The sequence below is a fragment of the Macrobrachium nipponense genome, chromosome 15, assembly GCF_015104395.2.
Source record: "Macrobrachium nipponense isolate FS-2020 chromosome 15, ASM1510439v2, whole genome shotgun sequence".
NCBI classification, from domain to species: Eukaryota; Metazoa; Arthropoda; class Malacostraca; order Decapoda; family Palaemonidae; genus Macrobrachium; species Macrobrachium nipponense.
The window spans coordinates 83,102,521-83,128,176 of NC_087208.1; the positions used below are offsets into that span (position 1 = coordinate 83,102,521).

The 25,656-nt window shown below is 39.2% G+C and overlaps 1 protein-coding gene across 1 annotated transcript in view; it reads right to left on the bottom strand.

Annotated features, from left to right (window-relative positions):
• LOC135195086 (periodic tryptophan protein 2 homolog) overlaps positions 1–25,656 on the bottom strand; it is a 351,391-nt gene that overhangs the window by 6,253 nt on the left and 319,482 nt on the right. The window contains 1 exon segment of the mRNA XM_064221465.1: positions 14,351–14,576. Coding sequence (XP_064077535.1) covers positions 14,351–14,576 — 226 coding nt within the window.

Consider the following 25,656-nt stretch of genomic DNA (forward strand, 5'->3'; position numbering starts at 1 on the left):
ATTATTATTATTATTTGAAAGTATTAAAACATATAGTACAAGTACTATAAAAAGATCTCAAGTCTCAGTAAATGAGAGAGAGAGAGAGAGAGAGAGAGATAGAGAGAGAGAGAGAGACGAGAGACAGAGAGAGAGAGAGAAGAGAGAGAGGAGAGAGAGAGAGAGAGGGGAATTTCATGAGCACTTGATGGCAACAGCACAACACACTCCTTCCCCCTCCTGTCACTAAACTTGATACATATGACAGTTTTAGTACCTGGATTACAGAAAGAATACTGGGATTTTTCCTTCATTCTTCCATAAATTTTTTTTAATTTATAAGCTAAAATCTTACTAATTCACTATGGTATTTTCTTTAATGAATTGATATTGCTGTATAAATATATAATATATTTTTGAAAATAGTAAACATCATATTTATCATACAAAAAAACACATCTTTGTAGTAGAGAGAGGAGAGAGAGGAGAGAGAGAGAGAGAGAGAGAGAGAGAGAGAGAGAGAGAGAGAGAGAGAGAGAGAGAGAGAGAGAGAGAGAATTATTATTTTTATTATGTGATATCATTTAAACTTATCAAACTTACTAATACAGTATTAATCAAAATTAATATTTGAAAAATTAGTAAATCATTTTTGTATCATAAAAATGTATTTAGTCATGAAAATAAACATCAAAATACACTAATTAGTGATTATTTTCGTCGGAAAATTCTGCGAATGGGCGAGTCTGTCCGCGAATAATTTCTAGATAGGTTCCAAAGAAAAATCCGCGAATGTGTGAGTCCGCGAAAATACTGGGGGGGACCACTGTACTGTGTCAGTTTGGATGCTGCTCATCATATTGTGAAGGGTCTTCTCAACTACAAAGGCCCAGCCGAATATAGAACCATTAAATGAGGTGGAACTACAATTCCAAAAGGTGGATCAAATTTGATGGAATCTGTTCGGGGCTATTACCCATTAAAAAACCTGGGTGGACTGATGGTAGACTCCTGGAGGCTATGACCTCTTCCTAGGACAGGACACCTCCACCACTCTTGGCCCCGATGCAACTGACATCTCCTCTCAGATCCTGTACCTGAGCCTGCCTTTGAGTCAGTGCCAGAGCCTGCTGTCAAGTTGGTCCTTGCAACCTGCAAGCCTCTCGCACCTACAGCCACCTCTTCCTTGGCATCAAAGTCCCCAAAGGACGACCCTCTCACAGAAGTCCTATTTAAGCTGTTCACCAATATGGATGTCATGCCACAAAAACTAGCAAAACTAGTTGGCACCACTACTGTCACAGCAGCCAAGAAAATATACTTTCCCAATATATACCTTTTTTTTTGCAATTCTTTGTTTTTTATTTGTTGTAATGTTGCAGGCCCCATTTCTTTTTATTTTCAATTTTCACTTCTTTATGAATGTTTAAATGACATTTCTTTATCATTTCCTATTGATAAAAATAATACTACAGTAGTACCTCGAGATACGAAATTAATGCCGTTACGAGGCGCCCTTCGTATCATGAGGTTTTTCGTATCTTGGACCACATTTCTTTTACATGTTAAAATGGCTAATCCGTTCCAAGCCCTCCAAAAACACCCCAGTAAAAAATTACCTATTTTCCAGGCCTAAAACACATGTTCTAGGGTTACGACGCGATCCGACGGAAGAAATATGACTCCAAAAAGGCAAAAATATGTACATACTTGAGTAATATTCAACTGCATGTAATGTTCAAACCCCATTTTACTGCATATATAGGACCTTAGCATATGTCCCTTAGCAATAAGCCTAGCCTATGTTAGCAGGGTTGCTACTGTAGCCTAGTCTATGAGTTCTTGACAATCCTAAAACCTAAGAAGCTACAAAAGGCTTAGAATATGCCAATAAAATGTATAAATAATCCAGGTATGTACTCATTTCAAATAATTTATTAATTAATCATTAACTATAACACACAAACAAACAAACAAAAAACTTCCAATCGATTGTTTACATCAGCTCTTACGAGTACGAACAAACGCAAAGCAATCATTTTTCCTAGCACACAGTAAGCCATAAATTTTCATTCAGTATCTCTCTTCAACTAATGAAACTACCAAACAGTATAATAACCATTCATTTCTATTCTTTATTCTATCTTTACCTAATGGAGATACCGAGTTACTGACAGCTATAAGGAAAGAAACTACGTATATGTAACGTAATAAATAAAACAGAAGAAGAATTCTAAAAAATACGTATTTGTTGGCAGTCTGATTTTTATTTTATATTTTATGATATCTAATTCACATTTTTTTTATTAAATGTATTGCATGTACTCATTTCAAAAATAATTATTAAGTAAAAAAAAAAAAAAAAAAAAAAAAAAAAAAAACCAACTATAATAAAAACAAAACAAAAAAAAAGCTTCCAAACTTCTGTTTACATCCAGCCACTTACGAGTATCGAACGATCGCCAAGCAATTACTTTACACAGTAAGCCATAAATTTTCATTATCTCTCTTCAACTACTGAAACTACCAAACAGTATAATAACCATTCATTTCTATTCTTTATTCTATCTTTACCTAATGTTTTTTTTATTAAATATTGCATGAATAAGTTTTTCAATTTACAGCATCCTTTTGCCAATAGAATACTTAAAAGCACAAGGGGTAGAAGCTGATCAATAGGAGAGCAGGACTTATGGGGTGACTAGCATCAGGAACCAATGGGAGAGCGGGAGGATGGTGGCGAGTTTACTCAGTTGGCGGCGCCAGGAGTTTTAAAATTGTTCTCAGGTGGGTACCGGGCGCAATCTCGGGACTTTACAACAACAACCTTTCGTATCTTGAAAACTTTTTGTATGTAGAGCTGTAAAATTTTTTTGTATTTGCTTTCGTATCTCAAGTTTTGTGGAAGTTGGGCCTTTCGTAAGTCGAGGTACCACTTGTTAGTATTCAAGAAAGGGATTTTGACACAAAGAAAAATCAATTTCCTGGGTGAAGGCCTCCCTTGTCGCCCAGTTGAAATGTCGCCCTGTTATAAGCACTTCCATTTCAAGGTATAAATAATTGCTAAATATACCAGAGAAAAAAACCAAAGCCATATGTAATGTCAGAGTTACTACCTCTGGATCGACCACCTTCATAGGTGGTCGTTATAGCAACAGGGGAGAGTGGATGCCACTATCACAGACCTCTAGCCAATTAGCTCTCTCCTCTCTCAAAATCCCTCACCAGAGAGGAGCCGTTACAACGGCCCACCCTCCGCACGACACTACTTACTTCTGCCAAAGATCTACATTCCTGAATACGCACCCAAGCTTCGGGCCAGCTAAAGGGTGGTGAAAGGAAAAGAGAGGGATGGGTTCCACCTGGGCGACACAGGCCTTCACACCCAGAAATAGATTTTTCCTTTGTCAAATCTCTTTTCTGGGATTGGCCTGTGTCGCCCAGTGAAATAGTAACAGAGAATTAGCCATACAAGCTTGGAAGATGACAGTAAGAGCAAAAAAATTTTTTTTAAATGAAAGGAAAAATAAAATCTTTTCCTTGCCACCATTGTTTTAATGATCCAAGTCAACAGTAACAAAAAAACAGGAGTAAATAGTGTATAAACATATATGGCCAAGTTCATATCATCACCAGGAAAATCAACATAGGTAATGAATATACAATTACATGAATGATGAACTATGTACAAGTACAGGAGTGGGTTGATAAAGCAATCCAGTCAGTTATAAAAAGGCAAGAAGGAAGGGAATACAAGCAAGGCAGGTAGGTGAGAGGAGGTACCAAAAGGAAATAATAGTCAAAATAATGATAATTAATAATATACAACATCACATAATACATAATCAGGCTGTATCAGGTAAGACGTTTCCTGCAGCCACTGCGAATATTTAAGGGCCTCCAGAGACTTTAGATAGTGGCGTTTAAATACTGTCGGGGATTTCCAACCCGTATACTTTTTGAGATTATCAAAGTTCATATGATGAAAATAGTTAACTGAGTAGCTACTGCTCGGATATCATGTACCTGAGGAACTGAATCCGGATTAGCTTGTTTAATAAAATAAAGAATTTGTTGTCTGATGCCCGTTTAAGGAAATGGTTCCACCTTTCTCTGCTACCAATAAAAAGAGGACCTGAAGACCTATTAGAAGTCCCTCATCCGCTCAGAGAGGCGTCGTGTGGACTAATAGAGACGGCGGGGGAAAATGGAGCGGAACTGACTTGGAAAGACTCCCTGATTGTCGTCCATGGACGTAGTCTTTTTCCTAGTATCAGCGGAATCAAGGAGATTTTGTCTCCGAGTCTGCGCGTTGGCTCTTCTCTGCCATACCCAGTTGATGTCCTTCAGTCTTGCTTTCAACAAGAGATCTGTTAGTGAAGCAAACTGAAGTGAACCTAGAATACTCTTTCTTGGGTACGACGAGAGAAGCCCGGCTGTTTTTGAGAAATTGTCTCGCAGTAGCGCTTTCGGCCTATCTCTTTGCACTTGGTTGGCGGAAGAGACAGTTTGTGTGTGGTTAGATCCCACTGAATTCCTAACCATTGAAAGCGAGACGATGGAATGAGACGGGACTTTTTCTGTTTATCTGGAACCCCAGATACTCTAGAGAAATTTTATTACTTTGGCTGTTGCCTTGCGACATTCCTTGTCGTTGGGTGCCCAAATGAGCCCAGTCGTCTAGGTAAGCTACTAGAGTAACTCCCTGAGCTCTTAGTTCCTAAACTTATTGTCTCTCCCAGTTTGGTGAATATTCTGGGCGCTATATTGAGCCCGAATGGCATGACTCTGAACGAGTAAGCCTGTCTTCCTAGTTTGAAGCCTAGGTAGGGAGAGAAAAGTTTCTCGCTATCAGGACGTGATAATAAGCGTCTGTAAGATCGATAGAGGTGGTGACGGCCCCACAGGGATGTAAGGTCCGCACCTGTGAGACGGTTAAACATGCGGAACTTGTCGCATTGAATGTATGAGTTTGAGACAGGACAAGTCCAGAATCACTCTTCGTTTGTTCATTGTCCTTTGGCACGGTGAACAAACGTCCTTGAAATTTCAGGTGTCTGACCTTCTTTATTGCCTTCTTCTGGAGAGGGTCTTTGGCATAATTTAGGTCTGTCGTTGGGATTTGGTGGAATCTGACTGGTTGTAGCTTTTATCAGTTTTGAGATATTTTCATATAAATAACGATAATTGCCAAAATTTCAACCTCTTCGGTCAACTTTGACTCTACCGAAATGGTCGAAAAACCAAAAACGCAATTGTAAGCTAAAACTCTTATATTTTAGTAATATTCAATTATTTACCTTAATTTTGCAACTATTGGAAGTCTCTAGCACAATATTTCGATTTATGTTGAATTTATGAAAAACTTTTTCCTTACTCAGCGCGGTAACTCTTCCGAAAAAAATCATACATGCATTGTGTAATGTTTGCACCATTTTAAAAATTAGCGTTATATAAAGTTTTATATATGGAAATGCGCAATTTCATGCACAATACAACTAAAACAACCCATGATTGTAGCTTTTATCAGTTTTGCGATATTTTCATATAAATAAACAATAATTGCCAAAAATTTCAACCTTCGGTCAACTTTTTCCTTACTCAGCGCGGTAACTCTTCCGAAAAAAATCATACATGCGATTGTGGTAATGTTTGCACCATTTTAAAAATTAGCCGTTATATAAAGTTTTATATATGGAAATGTGCGCAATTTCATGCACAATACAACTAAAAACAACCCATGATTGTAGCTTTTATACAGTTTTGAGATATTTTCATATAAATCACAATAATTGCCCAAACTTTTCAACCTTCGGCCTCAACTTTGACTCTACCGAAATGGCGAAAAACGCAAATTTGTCGAAGCTAAAAAACGCTTATATTCTTTTAATATTCAATCATTTACCTTCATTTGCAACAAATTGGAAGTCTCTAGCACAATATTTCGATTTATGGTGAATTTATGAAAAAAATAACATTTTCTTTACGTCCGCGCGGGTAACTCTTCCGAAAAAATCATACGTGCGATTGTGGTAAGTTTGCACCATTTTAAATTAGCCGTTACATAAAGTTTTATATATGAAAAATGTGTGCAATTTCATGTAGAATACAACAAAAAAATAATTGAAGGTTGTACCTTTTCTCATTTTTGAAATATTTGCATATAAATCCCGATAAATAGAAAAAAAAACCACATTCGGTCACCTTTGACTCTACCGAAATGGTCGAAAAACGCAATTGTAAGCTAAAACTCTTACAGTCTAGTAATATTCAGTCATTTATCTTCATCTTGAAACAAATTAGAAGTCTCTAGCAAAATATTTAGATTTATGGTGAATTTAAAAAAAAATCTTTCCTTCCCTCCGCCCGCCGATTCTCCGCCACAAATCTCCGAAATGCGTACGTACCATTCTCGGAATATTTGCTCCATTTCATATTAGGCATTTCATAGAGTTTTAATATATGAAAATGTGCGCAATTTCATGTAGAATAAAACGAAAAATATTTGAAGGTTGTAGCTTTTCTTATTTCCGAAATAATTGCATATAAAAAAAATATATATATATAAAAAAATTTGACATTCGGTCAACTTTAACTCGTCAGATATGGTCGAAAACTGCAATTGTAAGCTAATACTCTTACAGTATTAAAGTAATATTCAATCATTTGTCTTCATTTTTGAAAGAAATTGGAAGTCTCTAGGACAATATTTAGATTTATGGTGAATTTATGAAAAAAATATTTGTTTACGTCCGCGCGTTACGAATTCATGAATTATTTTTTGTGATAATATTTTCTCTGTGTTGCTTTTATCGTTTTACAATGTGTTATATACCAAAATGATCGAAATTTAGTGTACATTACAACGAAAAAAAAAGTAACTTGTTACCTTTAACCGTTTTGCGCACAGCGCGATTTGAATACAATTTTATATATGAAATTTTGTTTTTGCGCTATCATTATATCGCATTACCTTTATATATGATAATGATAATTTTTTTTCCATTTCTCGATGGTTTTGCCATACTAAACTTCAGCCAATGACAAAAAAAGGAGCCAAAAACAATGAACTCTTAATCTTGAAAAACTAAGCGCGCTGTGATTTTTTGAAAAAAATATTTTTTCTGCTTCCGCGCTCACTCTGAAACACCTCCGGCACACGGGAGACAATTTTTTTTTTTACTGCTTCGGCGTAAGAGGGTTAAGGTGATCGATCCAGAGGTAGTAACTGGCATTCCATATGCTTTTTTCTCTGGTATATTTAGCATTTATTTATACCTTGAAATGAGTGCAATAAGGTACCAGATTGTATATTTTTTGATATGCAGAAGGAACCATTTAACAGAAGTGAAAAATTGTAAGGTCATTAAAGGAGTGTGTGTTAGCAGACAACACAGGCTAGTAGAGTCGGATTTCTTGTTAAGACGAGTTGGTCCAACCAAAGATAAAGTGGTGGCGATTAGAAGAGCAAGAAATTAGAGAGAGATTTAAGGAAGCAGTTCTTAGGGCATCAGATTGGCAGAAGATGTGAAACAACCTGGTTGGGGGACAGGAAATAGTGCAATGATCCTTAAAATAGCAAAAGAATTATTGGGGAAGACATCTGGTAGAGGACCACCAAATGAAAAAGAGAGCTGGCGGTGGAACCCTAACACCCAAGATAAGATAAAAAAGAAGAAAAAGGGCAGCCAGGAGTTGCCTACGACAGAAATCAATCTGAGGAAAATAGGATAGCTTGGAAAACTGTAAGTAAAGAAGCTAAAAGGGCAGTCAAGTGGCACAGGCAAAAGCAATTGCAATGGACAAGCTCTATGAGAACTTAAGAGACAGCTGAAGGCCAAAAGAAAATACAAGATAGCAAAAAGCAGAGATATATCATCAAAAGATCTAACACATATCAAACAGATCAAGGACAAAAATGGAAGAGTTTCATCAAAAGAGGGAAAGCATAATAACTAGATGGAAGGAGTACTTTGAAGACTTTCTAAATGAAGAAAACCCCAGAACAATAATTAAGAGATGGAAACCCTCATGAAAGAATAGTCCAGGATATCAGCAGAGAAGAGGTTAAGAAGGCACTGGATAAAATGAAGAAGGAGGAAGCAGTGGGACCTGATGGAATACCAGCTGAAGTGTGGTTTGTTTAGGAGAGGAAGGCACAGACATCCTGTGGGATTTAATGACTAAGATATACCACCAAGAAAGAATGCCAGACATGTGGAGAAATAGTCTAATGGTCCCAATCTACAAAGGGAAGGGTGATGTGCAGGAGTGTGGGAACTACAGAGGAATTAAACTGATATCACATACAATGAAAATATATGAGAGAATTATAGAAGAAAGATTGAGAATGGAAACCACAATTTGCGAGGAACAATTTGGTTTTATGCCAGGAAAGAGCACAGTTGATCCAATATTTGCACTAAGGCAGACAGTAGAGAAATATAGGGAAACAGAAAGAACTACATCTGGTGTTTATTGACTTGGAAAAAACATATGATAGGGTACCTAGGCAGGAAGTATGGAGGTGCTTGAGAGAGAGAAGAGTTTCTGAAAAGTATGTCAGAATAATGAAAGATATGTATGCAGAGGCAGCCACGCAAGTAAAAAACACTGTTGGAACTACAGAGAAGTTTAAGGTGAAAGTTTGTCTCCACCAGGGTTCAGCCCTTAGTCCCTACGTGTCTGATATTGTCATGGATGTTATAACATCAGAAGTTAGAGAAGAGGTGCCTTGGTGTGCAATGTTTACTGATGACACTGTGCTGACTGATCTAACAAGAGAAGGTATCCAACTCAAGCTAGGAAGATGGAGAGAAGGACTTGAGAGCAGAGGCTTAAAAATTAGCGAACAAAGACAAAAATATATTTGGACTGGTGGAGAGGAATGGAAGGGAACAGTGAAGGTTCTGCAATGAGTTAAGAATAGAAACCTGGGTGCAGAAGTTAGTAATAGAATTCAGTGCGCATGGATGAACTGGAAAAAGTCATCAGGAGTACTCTGTGACAGGAGGATCAGTGCAAAAGTTAAAGGAAAGTTTTATAAAAATGTAGTTAGGCCATTCATGCTCTATGGGGCAGAGACTTGGCCAATAAAGAAAGAACAAGAAAGAAAAATGGATGTGGCCGAGATGAGAATGCTGAGGTGGATGTGTGTTGTCACAAAAAGGGATAAGATCCAGAATGAATTGATCAGGGGAGGGGGACAGTCAAAGTATTGGAGGTTTAAAAAAAAAGCGCAGGAAAGAAGACTGAAATTGGTTTGGTCACGTCATGAGGAGAGAAGATGAAGAGGGAGGGGAAGGCCAAAGTTCAGGTGGAAAGATAAATTATTGAATGACATGAAGGAAAAAGGTCTCAGAGAACAAGATGTAGAGGACAGAGGGAAGATGGAGAAGGCTGACTAGAAACAGTGCCCCATATAGAAATTGAAGAAGTTGAAGGCAAAGAAGAAAACCCCCCAAAATTAACAAAAAATACATTTCATAAGGAAATAAACACAGTTTACATACAGAAAACAATGAGAAATAAATATAAATGACTAATGAAATGAATAAATGAACATTTAACATCATTCTTATCTTTATGGGCGAGGGAGGTGGAGAGGTTATTGTTTGGAAGGGGAATCTCCCTCCAGAAGGACTTCAGGTATCAAGGACCTATCTGGGGTTACTTCTCTTCGTTTTTTACTGGCACTATTTGAAGTTACTTAGCCACTTCAATTGTTTCTTTAAATGACTTACTTGTGAAAAGTTATTTAACTCTCTTTCCTTTCTTGCATTCTTTACTTATTACTTATTTGTTGCAAACTCCTTATGTTTATCTTAAATTCTGCCATTTGCCAACGGTAAGTTGATGTATCTCTTTCATACACTTAAGATCCAAGTGTAAACATGTCAACATCATACATGCTGATTATTCTCTCTCTCTCTCAAAGACACAATTGAACACACTATCAACCCTTTTGATTATCCTTGTAAAATGTGAAAAAAAGGGTTCCCGTCTCTCTCTCCTCCCTCCATTTCCCATTTTCACCAAACAGTTCGTAAATCGTACATGGAAACATTTTTCTAAAACTTTACCTCATGTATTGTTTTATCACTTTATACTCTTAATCTAACTTTTGAACACATTAATAATAGAAAAAATGTGAAAAGGGGGACTTTTTGGGTTGGCTGGAACAAATGATCTTGATTCCCTTATTTCTTATGGGGATATTTGTTTAACATTTTGAATAATCGTACTTCAAACAGCCTTCTGGAATAGAACTCTGAGGTACTATGTACTTGGTCCCTGAGCACAGTACAGGCAGTCCCCGGGTTACGACGGGGGTTCCGTTCTTGAGACGCGTCGTAAGCCGAAAATCGTCGTAAGCCGGAACATCGTAAAAAATCCTAAGAAAACCTTACTTTTAATGCTTTGGGTGCATTGAAAACTATGTAAACTCCATTCTTATTGCATTTTTCTTAAAAAAAAAACTTCAAATATTGATTATTTTGCATTTTTGGTGTCATATTTCATCTGCCAGATGAGCGTTGTAGGCGTTCTAACCTTGGAACAGTCGTCGTAACCCTGGAAATAATGTCTGATGAATATAATTGAGAAGCGCCTTAACCTCGGAATGTCGTAACCCAAACCCATCGTAACCCAGGGACTGCCTGTACTTAAGACTTTTATGTACCCCTCAATTCAGTGGATCCAACACAACTGCAACTCACATGCTAGAAAAGTGATCTTCCTGGTTTCATTGGCATCAGGAGCCCATATTGGTGAATTGGGCTCTCTTAGATGGGGATGATATAAAAAAAATTACTGATAATTAATTATTACTGTCCCATGGTGCATCATTTCTGGCCAAGAATGAGGATCTTTTAAGAAGGAAATTTCCTATTCTTATAAGAACATAAATTTAGCAAACAAAACATTATGCCCAGTTCAAGCACTTACGGTTTACTTAGAGGTCACGGTAAACGTCCCAGAAGGTCCAATTTTCCTATACCCTAGCACGAATAAACCACTCTGTCTACAAGGCTAAAATGGCAAACCCACATTTCTTTCCTAGGTTGCATGATGTTAGGAAAGTCAGTACATCATTGGCCTTCCTCAAAAATGTCTCTTTTGATGAGGTCTCCGGATGTACAGAGTGCATCAGAGACAGTATTCTTAAAACATTACTGCCATGAGCTCAAACAAATTCGACTACGTTGTGTATCAGTAAGAGGTATGGTTAATCCTGACCCCATAGGCACTACAGAGGAAAACCAGGGACTTCCTAACGCTGACTATCGCTGGGGAAGGTGCGACAAGACTGCAGTCATGCCCAGCATACTTAGGGAAGTCAGTACAGAACTGTACGCTAAAAACATAAGTTCTTGTTTCTTGCTTTTTCTTACCATAACTTGTGGCTTAACCTCAGACCAGAAATGGTTTAGTTTTATTTTTGGGATTGTTGGGACTGAAATTTTAGGACCTTAAGCTTTTCATCACCTGTCAATTTCTTTGTAATGCTCCTATGAGGACAAACAGTGACTGTTTTCAAAAGACAGGTTTGACTTTAGAAAAACCTAATTTGGTAGCTGATGTTGAGTCCTCAAAACCCTCCATCATCCTTAATGAAAAGGCATGGGTTTTGGGCAAAGGTTCATCCTGTGTCGACCAGCAGAGTAATGGTTCTTGGTCTTCGATAGGAAAGCAAGATGGCCAATAGTCACTACTGCAGTTTTGACATAGGTAAACTGGGTACAGCTTCACTGAAGACGAGACAAATGCCTTCTTGTCTTTGAGTCCATACGTGTAATAGTGTTTATCGTTATGACACAATACCCGGCTAAAATATACTTCTTTGATATTGTCTAGTCACCATGGGTTACTGGCACACACCACGGAGGTTAACTCCTTTGAGAACTCTACAGTGACTGCGTCAAAACCTGTTTTTTTTTTTTTTTCTCATATGTATCTGTAAGATTATATTTACAGTTTCCAAATGTATTATGATTCAACTTATCAAAATATTACTTTATATTATAGTACCATTTACAAATAAAATAATTATTACTATCAAAATAAAAGCTAATAGTAGTTTTATCTTACTGTATGACAAAATTTATTTTGAAACTTTCTATGGCTTTGATAATTTAAGTCTTCCATGTAGATTGTATATTACTGAGACATATTCCCTATTTCATCTCTATACAATGTTTTGCATAGGTCTATATTTAAAGCCAAATTAAACAACATATAACTTCATATCTTTCAAATATTATAACTGATAACATAATGATTGTGAAAGTCATCTTTAAACATATTATTACTCAAAATAAACTTGATAAAAATTCTCAAGTCTTAAATCCTTGTCAAATGTAGTATAATTAGACTATGGTGCCACAGATCAATGAATATTTGAAGGATACTCTAGGATAGGTACTATTGACAGGGGGACTTATGAATTACATAATGTCCATGTGCAGGACTAATTCTGCTATTGCTTCTGTTTACAGAAGTTGAAACTACATGCTGCATTCTACTGACAAGCTGAGCACACATGTCTGTTCTCCCACCACAACACTGAGTTTTTTTATGACAAATGCTAGTCCTCTGCCAGGTACCTCAATGCTGGGTCTGCATCTTGATAGCCATCACCCCTGCCTGATGTTGATCATACATTAATGTTGAGGCCAAAATTGTTTTATGGACCTATCTATAGATACCCTAGTTTTTTGCTCTGGATTACCATTCTTGAGTGTATTATATTGTCATATTGTTACTAGTTCTAAGTCATAGTTTAAGTCCTAGTGTAATTAGCAAATAAGTAAATTTATTTTTTAAATGAACCTTAGGTTTCATTAACTCCTTCTTTATACTCTGGTTTGGTATCTGGTAAGCTTGGATGGGATTTCTCTGATACTTTTTTCACTGGCGAACACAGGTCGAACCAAGAAAAGGGATTTTGGACGAAGGAAAAATCTATTTCTGGGGGAAGACCTGTGTCGCCCGGTGAACCCATCCCTTCTAATTAAATTTCCCACCCTTAACCAATCCAAGCTAGGATGTCTAATCCAGGAATGCTAGATGGCACGTGAGTCGGGTAGTAGTAGTAGTAGCGGGAGCGAGGAGGGAGGAGTGGCCGTTGCAACTGCTCTCTCCAAGAGAGGGATTTTGGAAAGGAATCCTCTAATTGGCAGAAGACCTGTGGAATGGTGGCTTCCACTTGCCTTGTACTTTATACACGACACCCTTTGGGTGCTTATGCGAGGGTAGTAACCTCAGCATACCATGCTAGCTTTTTTCTCTGTATATTTAGAATCTATTTATACTTACAAAAGTGAGTACAGGGACTTTTCACCGGGCGACACAGGTCTTCCCTCAGAAATGGATTTTTCTTCATCAAAATCCCTTTTCTAGCAACTGTTTGATGAGATGTAGGGCAAGATGTTTGTTGGGCATGTCTATCATCTTCCAAAATGAGCTGTGCTAATAGCTGTATGCCAATATTTTGTTTATCATTGTTACTGGCCTTTTGTTACTCTGCCTGCTAATCTTCCAAATCTAAGACTTTTGTTTTGTTCCTGTTTACCTGCCAACCATAATCCTTTTCTTAAGACTTAGTTTTGTTATTGTTTACTTGCCAACCAAAGTAATTTTCTTAATTCTGACTTGCAGGGACAACAAACTGATAATGTACTTAGGCCTCATTATTATTGTTGTTAATCCTTTTACCATCTACCAAGGCAGAGAGTACTATAGAAACTGATTGTTTTTTACATTAATACTCCCCTTATGCTAATTTGGAAGCAAATTAGTAATGCTTCTGCCACTGTCACACTCTCCCTCTGTCATACTTTTCAGACCAGATACTGAAAATTGTAGCCACCACGATACTTCATTCTACTGTATACTGGTACAAATTTAGGTTGTAGAAGTATGTCAGTTGATACTGCTGAAAGTTTTATCCTGATGATGGTAAAGGAGATGCTTTTAGATTTAGGCTTACTGTTCCTTACTTTGCATCACAAAGTGTAGAGCCTACTTTTTTCTCAAAAGCTGCTCTGTTTGCAGAAGAGGCTTAAGAGTACTCTATTAGAAAATTATGTACTCTACGTTACTCAAAAAAGACCCTTTAAATGACAAAATGAAGTAAAAAGGGATTTTGACATAGGAAAAATCTATTTCTGGGCGAGGAAGCCGTGTCGCCCAGTGAAATGTGTCTGCTTTAGCACTATTTCTAGTAAAATATTGCTATAATACCAGAGAACTGCTAAATTGGACATGTCAGAAGCCTCTGACTCGCTCACCTATATAAAAGGTGTCGGTATAAAACTGGGGCGAGTGTTAAACACTACCACTTTAAATTTATCTTCTCTTTTATACTTACACTTTACTCAGGTTTGTATGGTGAGTGGTCAACGATCTTTGAAGAGAATTCAAGATGCTCATGATCTGCGGTGCTCGGGTCTTCAACTTCTGGCCATGGTGGGTGACAAGCAGACTAGCCCACTTTGCATAGAGACCAACATGTGGAGAGGCTTCCAGTATTTCTGCCAGAAACTTGAGCACACCTTCCACATAAATTTGTCCCAAATCACTGACAACAACTTTCACTGTAAATTTAAAACAGCAATATTAATTACCTTTTTTAACTTTGTAATAACAGTACTAACAATCTAAGATGTTTTAAATTCCCTCTGCTTAAGAAAAGCCTCATACAGAATAATTATAAATTACAGAAAAAACAAAACCTTGTCTTTATATTAAATAAGATGCATATTACAAAAAATGCCATTAATCTTAAGTAGCCCTTATTTGAGAAACATGGCACTTTATACACTGGGGTGCTCTGTTTTCAAGGTCTAACATATAATACCTGATTTTTGGCCAGTTTATTTTGCACATATTCCAAAAATCATGCTAAAAATATCCTAAATTCCAATCTATTTGTAGGTGAATGAAACACAATATTGAAAATATTAGACTGATTTATTCACAGAAGGCTTGCAAAATATTTTGAATAGAGAGCAAGAAGAGTATAATAAACTAAGGAAGCTACTCATGGATGAATGATCCCTTCAGGGACTTCCATTTGTGCTGAGCAAACTCCACATCCCTCTCCAGGCACCACCAGTAGTCGGCCAGAAAGTTGACATTCCATCGGCCTTGATAGCATTCCTCCATACCACTGATATCTTGGTGAAAGCACTCACCCTGTTGTTCACTGAAGTCTCCACAATTCTCTGGAAAACAGTCCAGATGAGACAGGAGGAAGTGCATTTTCACTGACATGTGTGTGCCAAGTTGGTGGAAATTCTCCAGTTAACCCCTTAAACTTTAAACAGCCGACTGGGACGTATTTTAACAACGTCGACATTTTTTGGTATCTCGGGTGCCGACCTGGACGTATTTTACCGTCGACATACAAAAGTTTTTTTTAAAAATTCGCGGAAAAATACTTTTAGGCCCTACCAGCCGAAAACTCTTGAATCACGCGCCTTAGGGGATGCTGGGAGTTCACGGATCAAGGTGTTGTTTTGTTTACATTTGTTACGCAGGCACGCAAGCGTGAATTTCTATCTTGCCACACTAAAAAGTATCTGTGACACATCTCGGAAATTATTTTGTCACTTTGACATAATTTTTTTACCATTTTAAATTAGCCGTTACATGGAGTATCATATATGAAAAATGTGCGCATTCTTTATGTAAAAATACAACAAAAAAATACTCATGATTGTAGCTTTTATCAGGTTTGAGATATTTTTATATAAATAACGATGTGCCAAAATTTCAACCTTCGGTCAACTTTGACTCTACCGAAATGGTCGAAAAACGCAATTGTAAGCTAAAACTCTTATATTTTAGTAATATTCAATCATTTACCTTAATTTTGAAACTAATTGGAAGTCTCTAGCACAATATTTCGATTTATGGTGAATTTATGAAAAAACTTTTTCCTTACGTCCGCGCGGTAACTCTTCCGAAAAAAATCATACATGCGATTGTGGTAATGTTTGCACCATTTTAAATTAGCCGTTACATAAAGTTTTATATATGAAAATGTGCGCAATTTCATGCACAATACAACTAAAAACAACCCATGGTTGTAGCTTTTATCAATTTTGAAATATTTTCATATAAAAAATGATGTGACAAATTTTCAACCTTCGGTCAACTTTGACTCTACCAAAATGGTCGAAAAACGCAATTGTAAGCTAAAACGCTTATATTCTAGTAATATTCAAGTATTTACCTTCATTTTGCAACAAATTGGAGTCTCTAGCACAATATTCGATTTATGGTGAATTATAAAAAAAATTACATTTCTTTACGTCCACGCGGTAACTCTTCCGAAAAATTATACGTGCGATTGTGGTAATGTTTGCACCATTTTAAATTAGCCGTTACATAAAGTTTTATATATGAAAATGTGCGCAATTTCATGTATAATACAAAAAAAAATAGTTGAAGGTTGTAGCTTTTCTCATTTTTGAAATATTTGCATATAAATCACGATAAATAGGAAAAAATCCACGTTCGGTCAAATTTGACTCTACCGAAATGGTCGAAAAACGCAATTGTAAGATAAAACTCTTACAGTCTAGTAATATTCAGTCATTTATCTTCATCGTGAACAAATTCCAAAAGTTCTTCTAGCACAATATTTAAATTTATGGTGAATTTTTTAAAAAAAACTTTCCTTCCCTCCGCGCGCGGATTCTCCGCCACAAATCTCCGAAATGCGTAAGTCCCATTCTCGGAATATTTGCTCCGTTTCATATTAGGCATTTCATAGAGTTTTATATTATGAAAATGTGCGCAATTTCATGTAGAATAAAACGAAAAATATTTGAAAGTTGAGCGTTTCTTATTTCCGAAATAATTGCATATAAAGAATATATATAAAAAAAATTCGACATTCGGTCAACTTTAACTCGTCAGATATGGTCGAAAACTGCATTTGTAAGCTAATATTCTTACAGTATAGTAATATTCAATCATTTGTCTTCATTTTGAAAGAAATTGGAAGTCTCTAGGACACTATTTAGATTTATGGTGAATTTTTGAAAAAAATATTTGTTTACGTCCACACGTTACGAATTCATGGCATTAGTTTGTGATAATATTTTTCTCTGTGTTTGCTTTTATCGTTTTACAATGTGTTATATACCAATGATTGTGCAATTTAGTGTACATTACAGAACAAAAAAAGTAACTTGTTATCTTTAACCGTTTTGCTCACAGCGCGATTTAAATACAATTATATATGAAATTTCATTTTTGCGCTATCATATATCGCATTATTTATATTATTTATATATGATAATGATAATTTTTTCATTTCTGATGGTTGCATACTAAACTTCAGGCAATGACAAAAAAAGGAGCCAAAAATGAACTCTTAATCTTGAAAACTAAGCGCGCTGTGATTTAAAAAAAATATATTTTTTTTTCCGCTTCCGCGCTCACTCTGAAATGTCTCCGGCACACGGGAGACATTTTTTTTTTTACCGCTTCGGCGTTTAAGGGTTAACTCATCAACCACCTTCTGATACTGGGAGCTTCTGTGGTTGCCAAGGAAGTTTTTGCAATGACTGACTTAAGGGACAGCCAGGTAGAGTTCAGCAGGATTCAGAGCATCATCAAAACTAGTGTCCTTGATGAGTTCCCTTATTTGAGGAACATCAAATATACCTGCATTAAGTTTCTCCATGCCTTTTTGTTGAAACTTATGATGGAGGAAAGCAAATCCTCTACCTTCCCTGTCCAATGCCTTTACAAAGTTCTCCATGAGACCGAGTTTGATGTGGAGGGGTGGAAGCAATATCTTACTCGTTCAACCAGATTGTGGGACAGAATGCTGTGTGATCCATGGTTTTTATCCTTGGTCTTTGATAGCCACTCTTGTCTGACATAAGCTGGTCACCAGCATAGCTATCCCATAAGCACAAAAAGCATGGATACTTTGTGTAACCACTGAAGTCCTAGGATGAGTCCAACAACTTCAAGATCTCCACAGATCAACTATTTATGTTCCTGGTAGTTCAGAGCAGACAACAAGAACGTTCCATGCTTTGTGGGATTCTTTCATTACAACTGAGTGCCCGAACAGGGATAGAAGAAAACTTATTTCCGTTATTCAGAGGAACTGCCTTGAGACTTGTGTTAGACGAGTCAATGAAAAGTCTCCATTCCATAGCATCATATTTCAGACCAAGTAATTCAATCAGGTCAGCAATATTGCTACAGTAGACCAGTGAAGATGAAGATTCTTCATCAAACGTAGAATTTTCAAAATTCTCTCTCGGTCCCGTCCCGATACCAAGAGAATTACTATTGTACCCCGGTGCAGTAGACGTTTATCTCAAAGACAAGAACCCAGTAGCTGGGCAAACTCCTTGGAAAAGTTAGGTCTCGTGTCAGGTCATGAGTTTGGCTTGGGTCAAAGGCACCGGTTGGTCGTCCTCCTTCTGGCCTGTATGCACCACACTCAGCTGTATCAGTCATGTCACTACACAGATTCAGAGTCAGAACTAAATTTCATGGTGAAATTTGGCTCAGGAACAGGAAGATCAGGGCCATGGGGGACTGGCTTTATGGCAGAAGGAACCATCAGGTATTGAACATGGTGCTTGTTTTTGCGATTAATGCCTTTTAGATTTGTCATGCAAAAGTAGCAGTTGGTAACGTGATCTTTCCCTTCCCTCCACACCATTGGGACACCAAATGGCATCTTCTTCATATTCTCCAATCCCATAAGTTCTCTACATGTTTTGCAGCAGATATGGGGAGCGAGATGGCTTATCCTGGTCCCCTAGTGTGACTCCAAAGTAAGCTTGATATGCCTTCTTCACAAAATCCTTGATTTTGTTTAATGGTCTGGAAGAAACACATGTCTACAGATGTAACAGAACCGATTAGGATGGTTTTTCAATTCTGATCCATTTTTATACATATCTACACTGAAAGAAAAACTAAAAATACAGTAGTGCCTCAGGATACGAAATTAAAATTAATCCTCCGAAGCGGCCTTTGTAACCTGATTTTTCCATATCTTAGAGCTAATTCGTTCCAACCTCTACAAAAACACCACAGTAAATTTTATAATAAAGCTAAATTGACCAATAAACAATGAAATACAACAATTTGGACCATTCAATACCTAAGGTAACTGTGCCTGACCTGTAAAAAAAGTGTATTAGTGCACAGGGTACAAGAAATACTGTACGTATATGTACGTCCACATGTAGTAAAATGTGGAACCTTACCTTTCGAGTGAGGCTATGTCCGAAAGTGGCAACAGAGGAGGAGGACAAATGGCAGAAAACATGAACACTTAACTTTACGAAACACATTAAAAAGGGCAGAAAACATTACCATTAAACTTTTTACGAATCACATTAACAAATGGCTGAAATTACTAACCACTTAACTTTATGAAAAACTTAAAATTAAATTTCTTTTTTTGTTTTGCCTTTTTCTGATTTTTTTATTTTTCTTACTTTTTTACTTTACATTTTTTAAGAAATTTCAATTTCTTCACCACTTTCTGTTTTTTCGTATCACTTGGACCTTCCTCTTTGCTTACACTAAAGGCCTCTTTAAAAAATAACTATCCAAGGAAGATTGCTTCTGCCTGCTTTTCACAATGTTCCTGAAACAACTCAGGCAAACGTCATCGAACTGTGCAAGCATACGACCTGTGTAAGCCTTTTCGGAGTGTCTCTTTTCTACAAATGATTGCACTTTATGAAAAGCACCTAGAATATCCTTAATTTCTGCCGTTGTCATAGGGTCCTCCTCCTCCTCCTCGCCGCTGCTAGAGAACTCTTCTTGAACGATGTTATGTTGCATGGCCTCCAACTCCTTCAGGTCATCCATCATAAGCTCCTCTTGGTGCTCCTCGAGAAGGTCACTGACGTCGTCCTCGTTGACGACAAGCCCCATGGACTTGCCGAGTGCAATGATCTCATAAAGATCTGGTTGTGAAACAGTTTCAGGATCGTCAACTGTTTCTGAATCTGCATCAGCTTCACCCATGTTGAATCCCTTGAAGTCTCGGGCGGATACGGCATCAGGCCAGAGTTTCCTCCATGAAGAATTCAAGTTCACCATGAAACTCCCTGCAAAGCTTGATCGATGAGTCGGATGCATATCACGATATTGAAATGCTCCTTCCAAAATTCACGCAAGGTGAGGTTTGTGGTATCGGTGATGTCGAAACATCTCTTGAAAAGATGTTTTGTACACAGATTCTTTTGAAGTTCGATATCACTGCTGTCCATGGGCTGGAGGAGAGGTGGGGTGGTGTTAGGCAGAAGATAAAGAACCTTGATAAAAGAATTCTCAGCTAGGATATCTTCCTCGAGCAGGAGGTGAGCAGGGGCATTGTCTAACAGCAGACATTTCAGAGGGAGGAGCTTCTCTTCCAAGAATTTCTTCACTGTCGGGCGAAACACAGATTTACCCACTTGGTGAACTAAAGTCTCGTTACCCAGGCTTTCACAATAGCCCTCCACATCACCGGAAGCTTCTCCTTTAGCACTTTGTGGCCTTGAAGCCTCGAGGAGTCTCGGAATGATACACAAGTAGGGGCTTCACCATACAATCCCCACTGGCATTAGAACAAAGTGCAAGAGCAAGCCTGTCTTTCATAGGCTTATGCCAGGGTAGCTTCTCTTCCTGCGTGATGTACGTCCGACGAGGCATTTTTTCCAAAAAAGGCATGTCTCGTCACAGTTGAAGACTTTGCCGAGAACTGTAGCCTTCCTTGATTGTCCATCTGTCGTCGGACATCTTAACAAAGGCTTCAGCTCTTTCGTGTCCGAGCTGGCAGCCTCCCAAATGCCGCACCACTGAATGGATGCCAGTCCGTTTACAGAATTTATCAAACCAACCCCGAGAAGCCTTGAAGTCTGGGGTTACCATCGATGTCGCTTCTCCTACGTCGTCTTCGGCACCTGGGTGGGGCACTCAGATCACCGAAAATAGCGCTGGCCTTCTGGCAGATTGCCATCTCGGCTATCGTATTGCAGTGATTCTTTGTCCTTAATCCATACAAGAAGCAGCCTCTCCATCTCATCATGCATGTGGCTCCTCTTGTTGGACAAAATAGTCACGCCTTGGAAAGTGCTTTGATGGCTTCCTTCTGCTTAAGGATGGTGCCTATTGTCAACAGATTTTGGCCGTATTCCTTCACCGATCACACTCACCCGCATGCAAGCTTCATACTTTTTAATTATCTCCGTCTTCCGTCTCCATAGAAAGCATCCTCTTCTTTCCATGAACTTCAGCAACACTCTTGGGACCCGTGGGTAATAACGCAAGTTAATTAAGCTCACACACAACACCATAAAGTAACTTACTACAAAGAAAGCAAAATCACTAACACGAATTTACATTAACAAATTCCTGTTTTTTTTTTATACAATTTCATCATAAAACTACACTTTTGTGATAAAACTATTAAAAACTAAGTATATAAATTTTTAGAGGGTTTTTTTTCTTGAGTTTTAGCTAACAAAAAAAAAATGATATTGTTAGTATACAATAAAGTTTTGTACATACTTACCTAGCAGATATATACTTAGCTTACGTCTCTGACGTCACGACAGAATTCAAAACTCACGGCACACGCGACAGGTAGGTAGGTGATCTACCTTACCCGCCGATGGGTGGCGGTGTATGAACCAATCCTACTTTCTAGTCAGATTTCTCTTCCACCTGTCTCCTGAGGGGAGGCCTGGGCAGGCCATCAATTGTATATATCTGCCAGGTAAGTATGTACAAAAACTTTATTGTATACTAACAATATCATTTTTGTACATGAACTTGTTTCCTGTCAGATATATACTTAGCTGATTGACACCCTTGGTGGAGGGCAAGAGACAGCTCAATAACATAGAAAAGGGAAACAACACTGTTGTAGGATATAAAAAACCTTGGTTCTTACCTGTCTAGGCAGAAGACTCATAGTTACTGTCTATTAGTCTGCGTTGCCTGAAGAGCTACAGTGAGGGCGTGACCTACATCTGAAAAAGACTCTTTTGGTCTACCAAAGGGATTTGTTTATCCACTTACTTGGTAGAATCCAGTAGGATCTTGTCAAAGGGGATTCGCCCACTTATATGACAGAACCTGTCCACTACCATTGCAAGGAGCTCAAAACACCAACCCGATCACCTAACCAATCTAATTATTGTTAGAACTACGATATGAAAGAGATGCCTACCCGCATCCTCTTCCATACAACCATAAAAACACAATACAAAAAGGGAAATAACTAAAAAGGATATGATTCAGCTCCCTGCCCCAGCACTGAATCCGCCGCCGATACCGTAATGGGCCTAACACGAAGCACCTTAGCATACGTAATTTTTGCACGTCTCTCAGGTAGTGTTGGTGAAGACCGAGTTGCCATCTCCACCAAAGTTGCCTTCATGAGATTCTGGAGCGACATCTTCTTGAAAGCCAAGGACGTAGTGATGGCCCTCACTTCATGAGCCTTGACTTTAAGAAGCTTAAATTGATCTTGATCGCATGCAACATGGGCTTCCTTTACAATGCTTCAAATAAAGAATGCCAGAGCATTTTTTTTGACAATGGCCTACTGGGATCTCTTACAGAACACCAGAGGTTGTCCATATTGCCCTTAAGTTTTTTCTTTCTAATGAAGTAAAACTTAAGGCTTCTTACAGGGCAAAGAGTCCTCTCTGCTTCTTCTCTACAAGGGAGGATAAGCCTTGCACCTCAAAACTACCGGGCCAGGAGTGGAGGGGTTCTCGTTCTTGGCTAAGAATGAAGGAAGGAAGGAACAAATCACGGAATCTCCTTTGAATCCTGCACTTCCTTCTAAGGCTTGAAGTTCACTTACTCTTTTGGCGGATGCCAAAGCATGAGAACAGGGACCTTCATTGTCAGGTCTCTAAACGAAGCTGACTGAGGTGGTTCAAACCTTGAGGACCTCAGGAAAAGAAAGACACATCAAGGTTCCAGCTTGGGGTTCTATTAGAGACTTTCTTGGATTCTCAAAAGACCTTATCAGATCATGCAGATCTTTATCTTCCGAAATGTTCATGCCCGCCCCTGTGTCTGAACACTGCGGCTAGCATGCTTCGATAACCTTTTATGGTTGAGACTGCCAGGCCGCATTTTTCCCTAAGGAAACAGAGGAAGTCTGCTATTTGGGTTACAGAGGTACTGGAAGAGAAAAGCTTCTGGTTCCTGCACCAACGGCGAAAGACATCCCACTTCGACTGGTAGACTCTAAGGGTAGAAGGTCTTCTTGCTGTGGCATTGCCTTTTGCAGCCTTTGCCAAAAAACCTTTTGCTCTGACAAGACTCTTGACAGTCTGAATCCATTCAGATTGAGAGCGGGTAGGTTCTTGTGATACCTGTCGAAAGTGGGGTTGTTTGAGCAAATCGATCCTTTGTGGCAGGGATCTTGGAATATCTACTAACCATTCCAGTTACCTAATCTGTGAACCAGTCTTGGGCGGGCCAGAAACGGCGCTATCAGCATCATCCTTGCACGCTTCTGAGGACGCAAACTTTTTTTGTGTCTCTCCCAGTATCTTGAAGGGAGGGAACGCATATAAAGGTCTAGATGTTTCCAGTCTAGCAGAAAAGCATCTATCGCTACTGCCCTTGGGTCTGAGATCAGGGAGCAGTAGATGTCTATCCACGCGTTCTTGGAGGTAGCGAAGAGATCTATGTGAGGTCTGCCCCCACATCTTCCACAGTTCGTGGCACACGTCTGAGTGAAGAGTCCACTCCGAAGGAAGGACTTGATTTTTTCCTGCTCAGGAGGTCGGCCCTGACGTTCCTTTTCTCCCTGTACGAATCTGGTGAGGAGTCTTATCCTCCTTACCTCCGACCACAGCAGAAGGTTCCTTGCTGTTTCGTACAGGGAGTAGTACGTCCCCCCCTGCTTCCTGATGTATGCCAAGGCTGTGGTGTTGTCCAAGTTTATCTGTCCTGCTGCATCACGGACTTGGGACTCGAAGGCTTTTAAGGCCAGCCAAACCCCCATCAACTCCTTTTTGTGATGTGCCAGGACACCTGTTCCCCCTCCCAGGTGCCTGACACTTCTCTTGATCCGAGCGTCGCTCCCCAACCTGTGTCCGACGCGTCGGAAAACAACACTAGGTTGGGGTTCGGAATGTGCAGGGATAGAACCTTCTACAAAGCGAAGAGGGTCTGCCCACCAGAGAAGATCCTTCTTTATCTCCTTTGAGATCTTGAAGGAGAACTCTAGATCTTGAGAGAGACGGCTCCAGTTCTGGTGCAAAAAGAACTGGAGTGGTCTCAGGTGCAACCTTCCTAGAGAAACGAATTGCTCCAGTGAGGAGAGTGTCCCCAACAGACTCATCCACTCCCTTGGCTGTGCATACATCTTCCTCTAGAAAGGTTGTGTTATCCTTTCTGGGGGAAGGATACGCCCGAAAAATCCGGAGAACCATCCGAATCCCCCAGATAAATCCGTTCTTGGCTGGGGATTAACTGTGATTTCTGGGTGTTTCACTAAAAGTCCCAGCGAACTTGCCATGGTCAAGTCTTTTGTAGGTCCTCCAGACATCTTTCTTTCGACTTGGCTCTGATCAGCCAGTTGTCCAAATAGAGGGAAACCCTCACTCCCTCCAAATGTAGCCATTCTGCTATGTTTTTCATGAGCCCCGTAAACACTTGGGGGCTGTTAGAGGCCGAAGCACAAGGCCCTGAATTGGAAAATCTTTCCTTTCCACATGAACCTCAGAAACTTCCGTGAAGAAGGATGGATAGGCACATGGAAGTAAGTTGTCCTGAAGATCTATGGACAGCATCCAGTCCCCTGGACGAAGAGCAGCCAAAACTGAAGACGTCGTCTCCATGGCGAACTTTCTCTTCTTCACAAACAAGTTCAGGGCGCTTACATCCAGAACCAGTCTCCATCCTCCTGAGGCTTTTGGAAACTAGGAAGAGGCGGTTGTAAAAACCGCAGAACGAGGCTCTTTCACTAGCTCTATAGCTTCCTTCTCTAGCATTTGCTCTACTGCTAGAGCAATGGGCTTGGTTCATGTAAGGGTCCTTGTACTTGGCCACCAACTCCAACTCCCTTGGAGTTATAGTCAAGGGCGGTCTTGATGTGAAGGGAATGAGGTACCCCTTCCTGACGATCGAGAGAAACCAATTGTCCGCCCCCTTCTGGGCCCAGACATCTGAGAATCTTAGTAGTCTGGCTCCTACTGTAGTCTGGAGGACTTGGAAGCTACTTCTTCGATCTGATCGATCGAGAGAAGGTCCTCCCTCTCTTAGGGGGTCTAGTTCCTCTAGTGAAGAAGATCGGGAGGGAGGACCCCTCGAAAGGGCTCCTGTCTCGAGGGTGTCTCCTTCTTTGTCTTAGCCTGGAAGGCTGCTCGAGGAATCCAAGCGACTGCGCCAACATATCTTGAGTGGCCTTTGCCGAGAGGGCACTCGAGATGTCCTGGATGATCTTCTTCGGGAAGAGCAGGGGCGAGAGCTGCGAATATAACAGCGAGGCTCTCTGAGCGTGTGATACCGCTTTCGTTAGGAAAGAGTAGTACACTCCCCTTTTCTTGATGACTCCTGCTCCAAAAAGAGAGGCCACCTCGCTCAAACCGTCTCTCATTGCCTTATCCATTCAAGTTCAGGACACTATGAAGATCATCAGGTGAAAAGGAATCCGGGGAT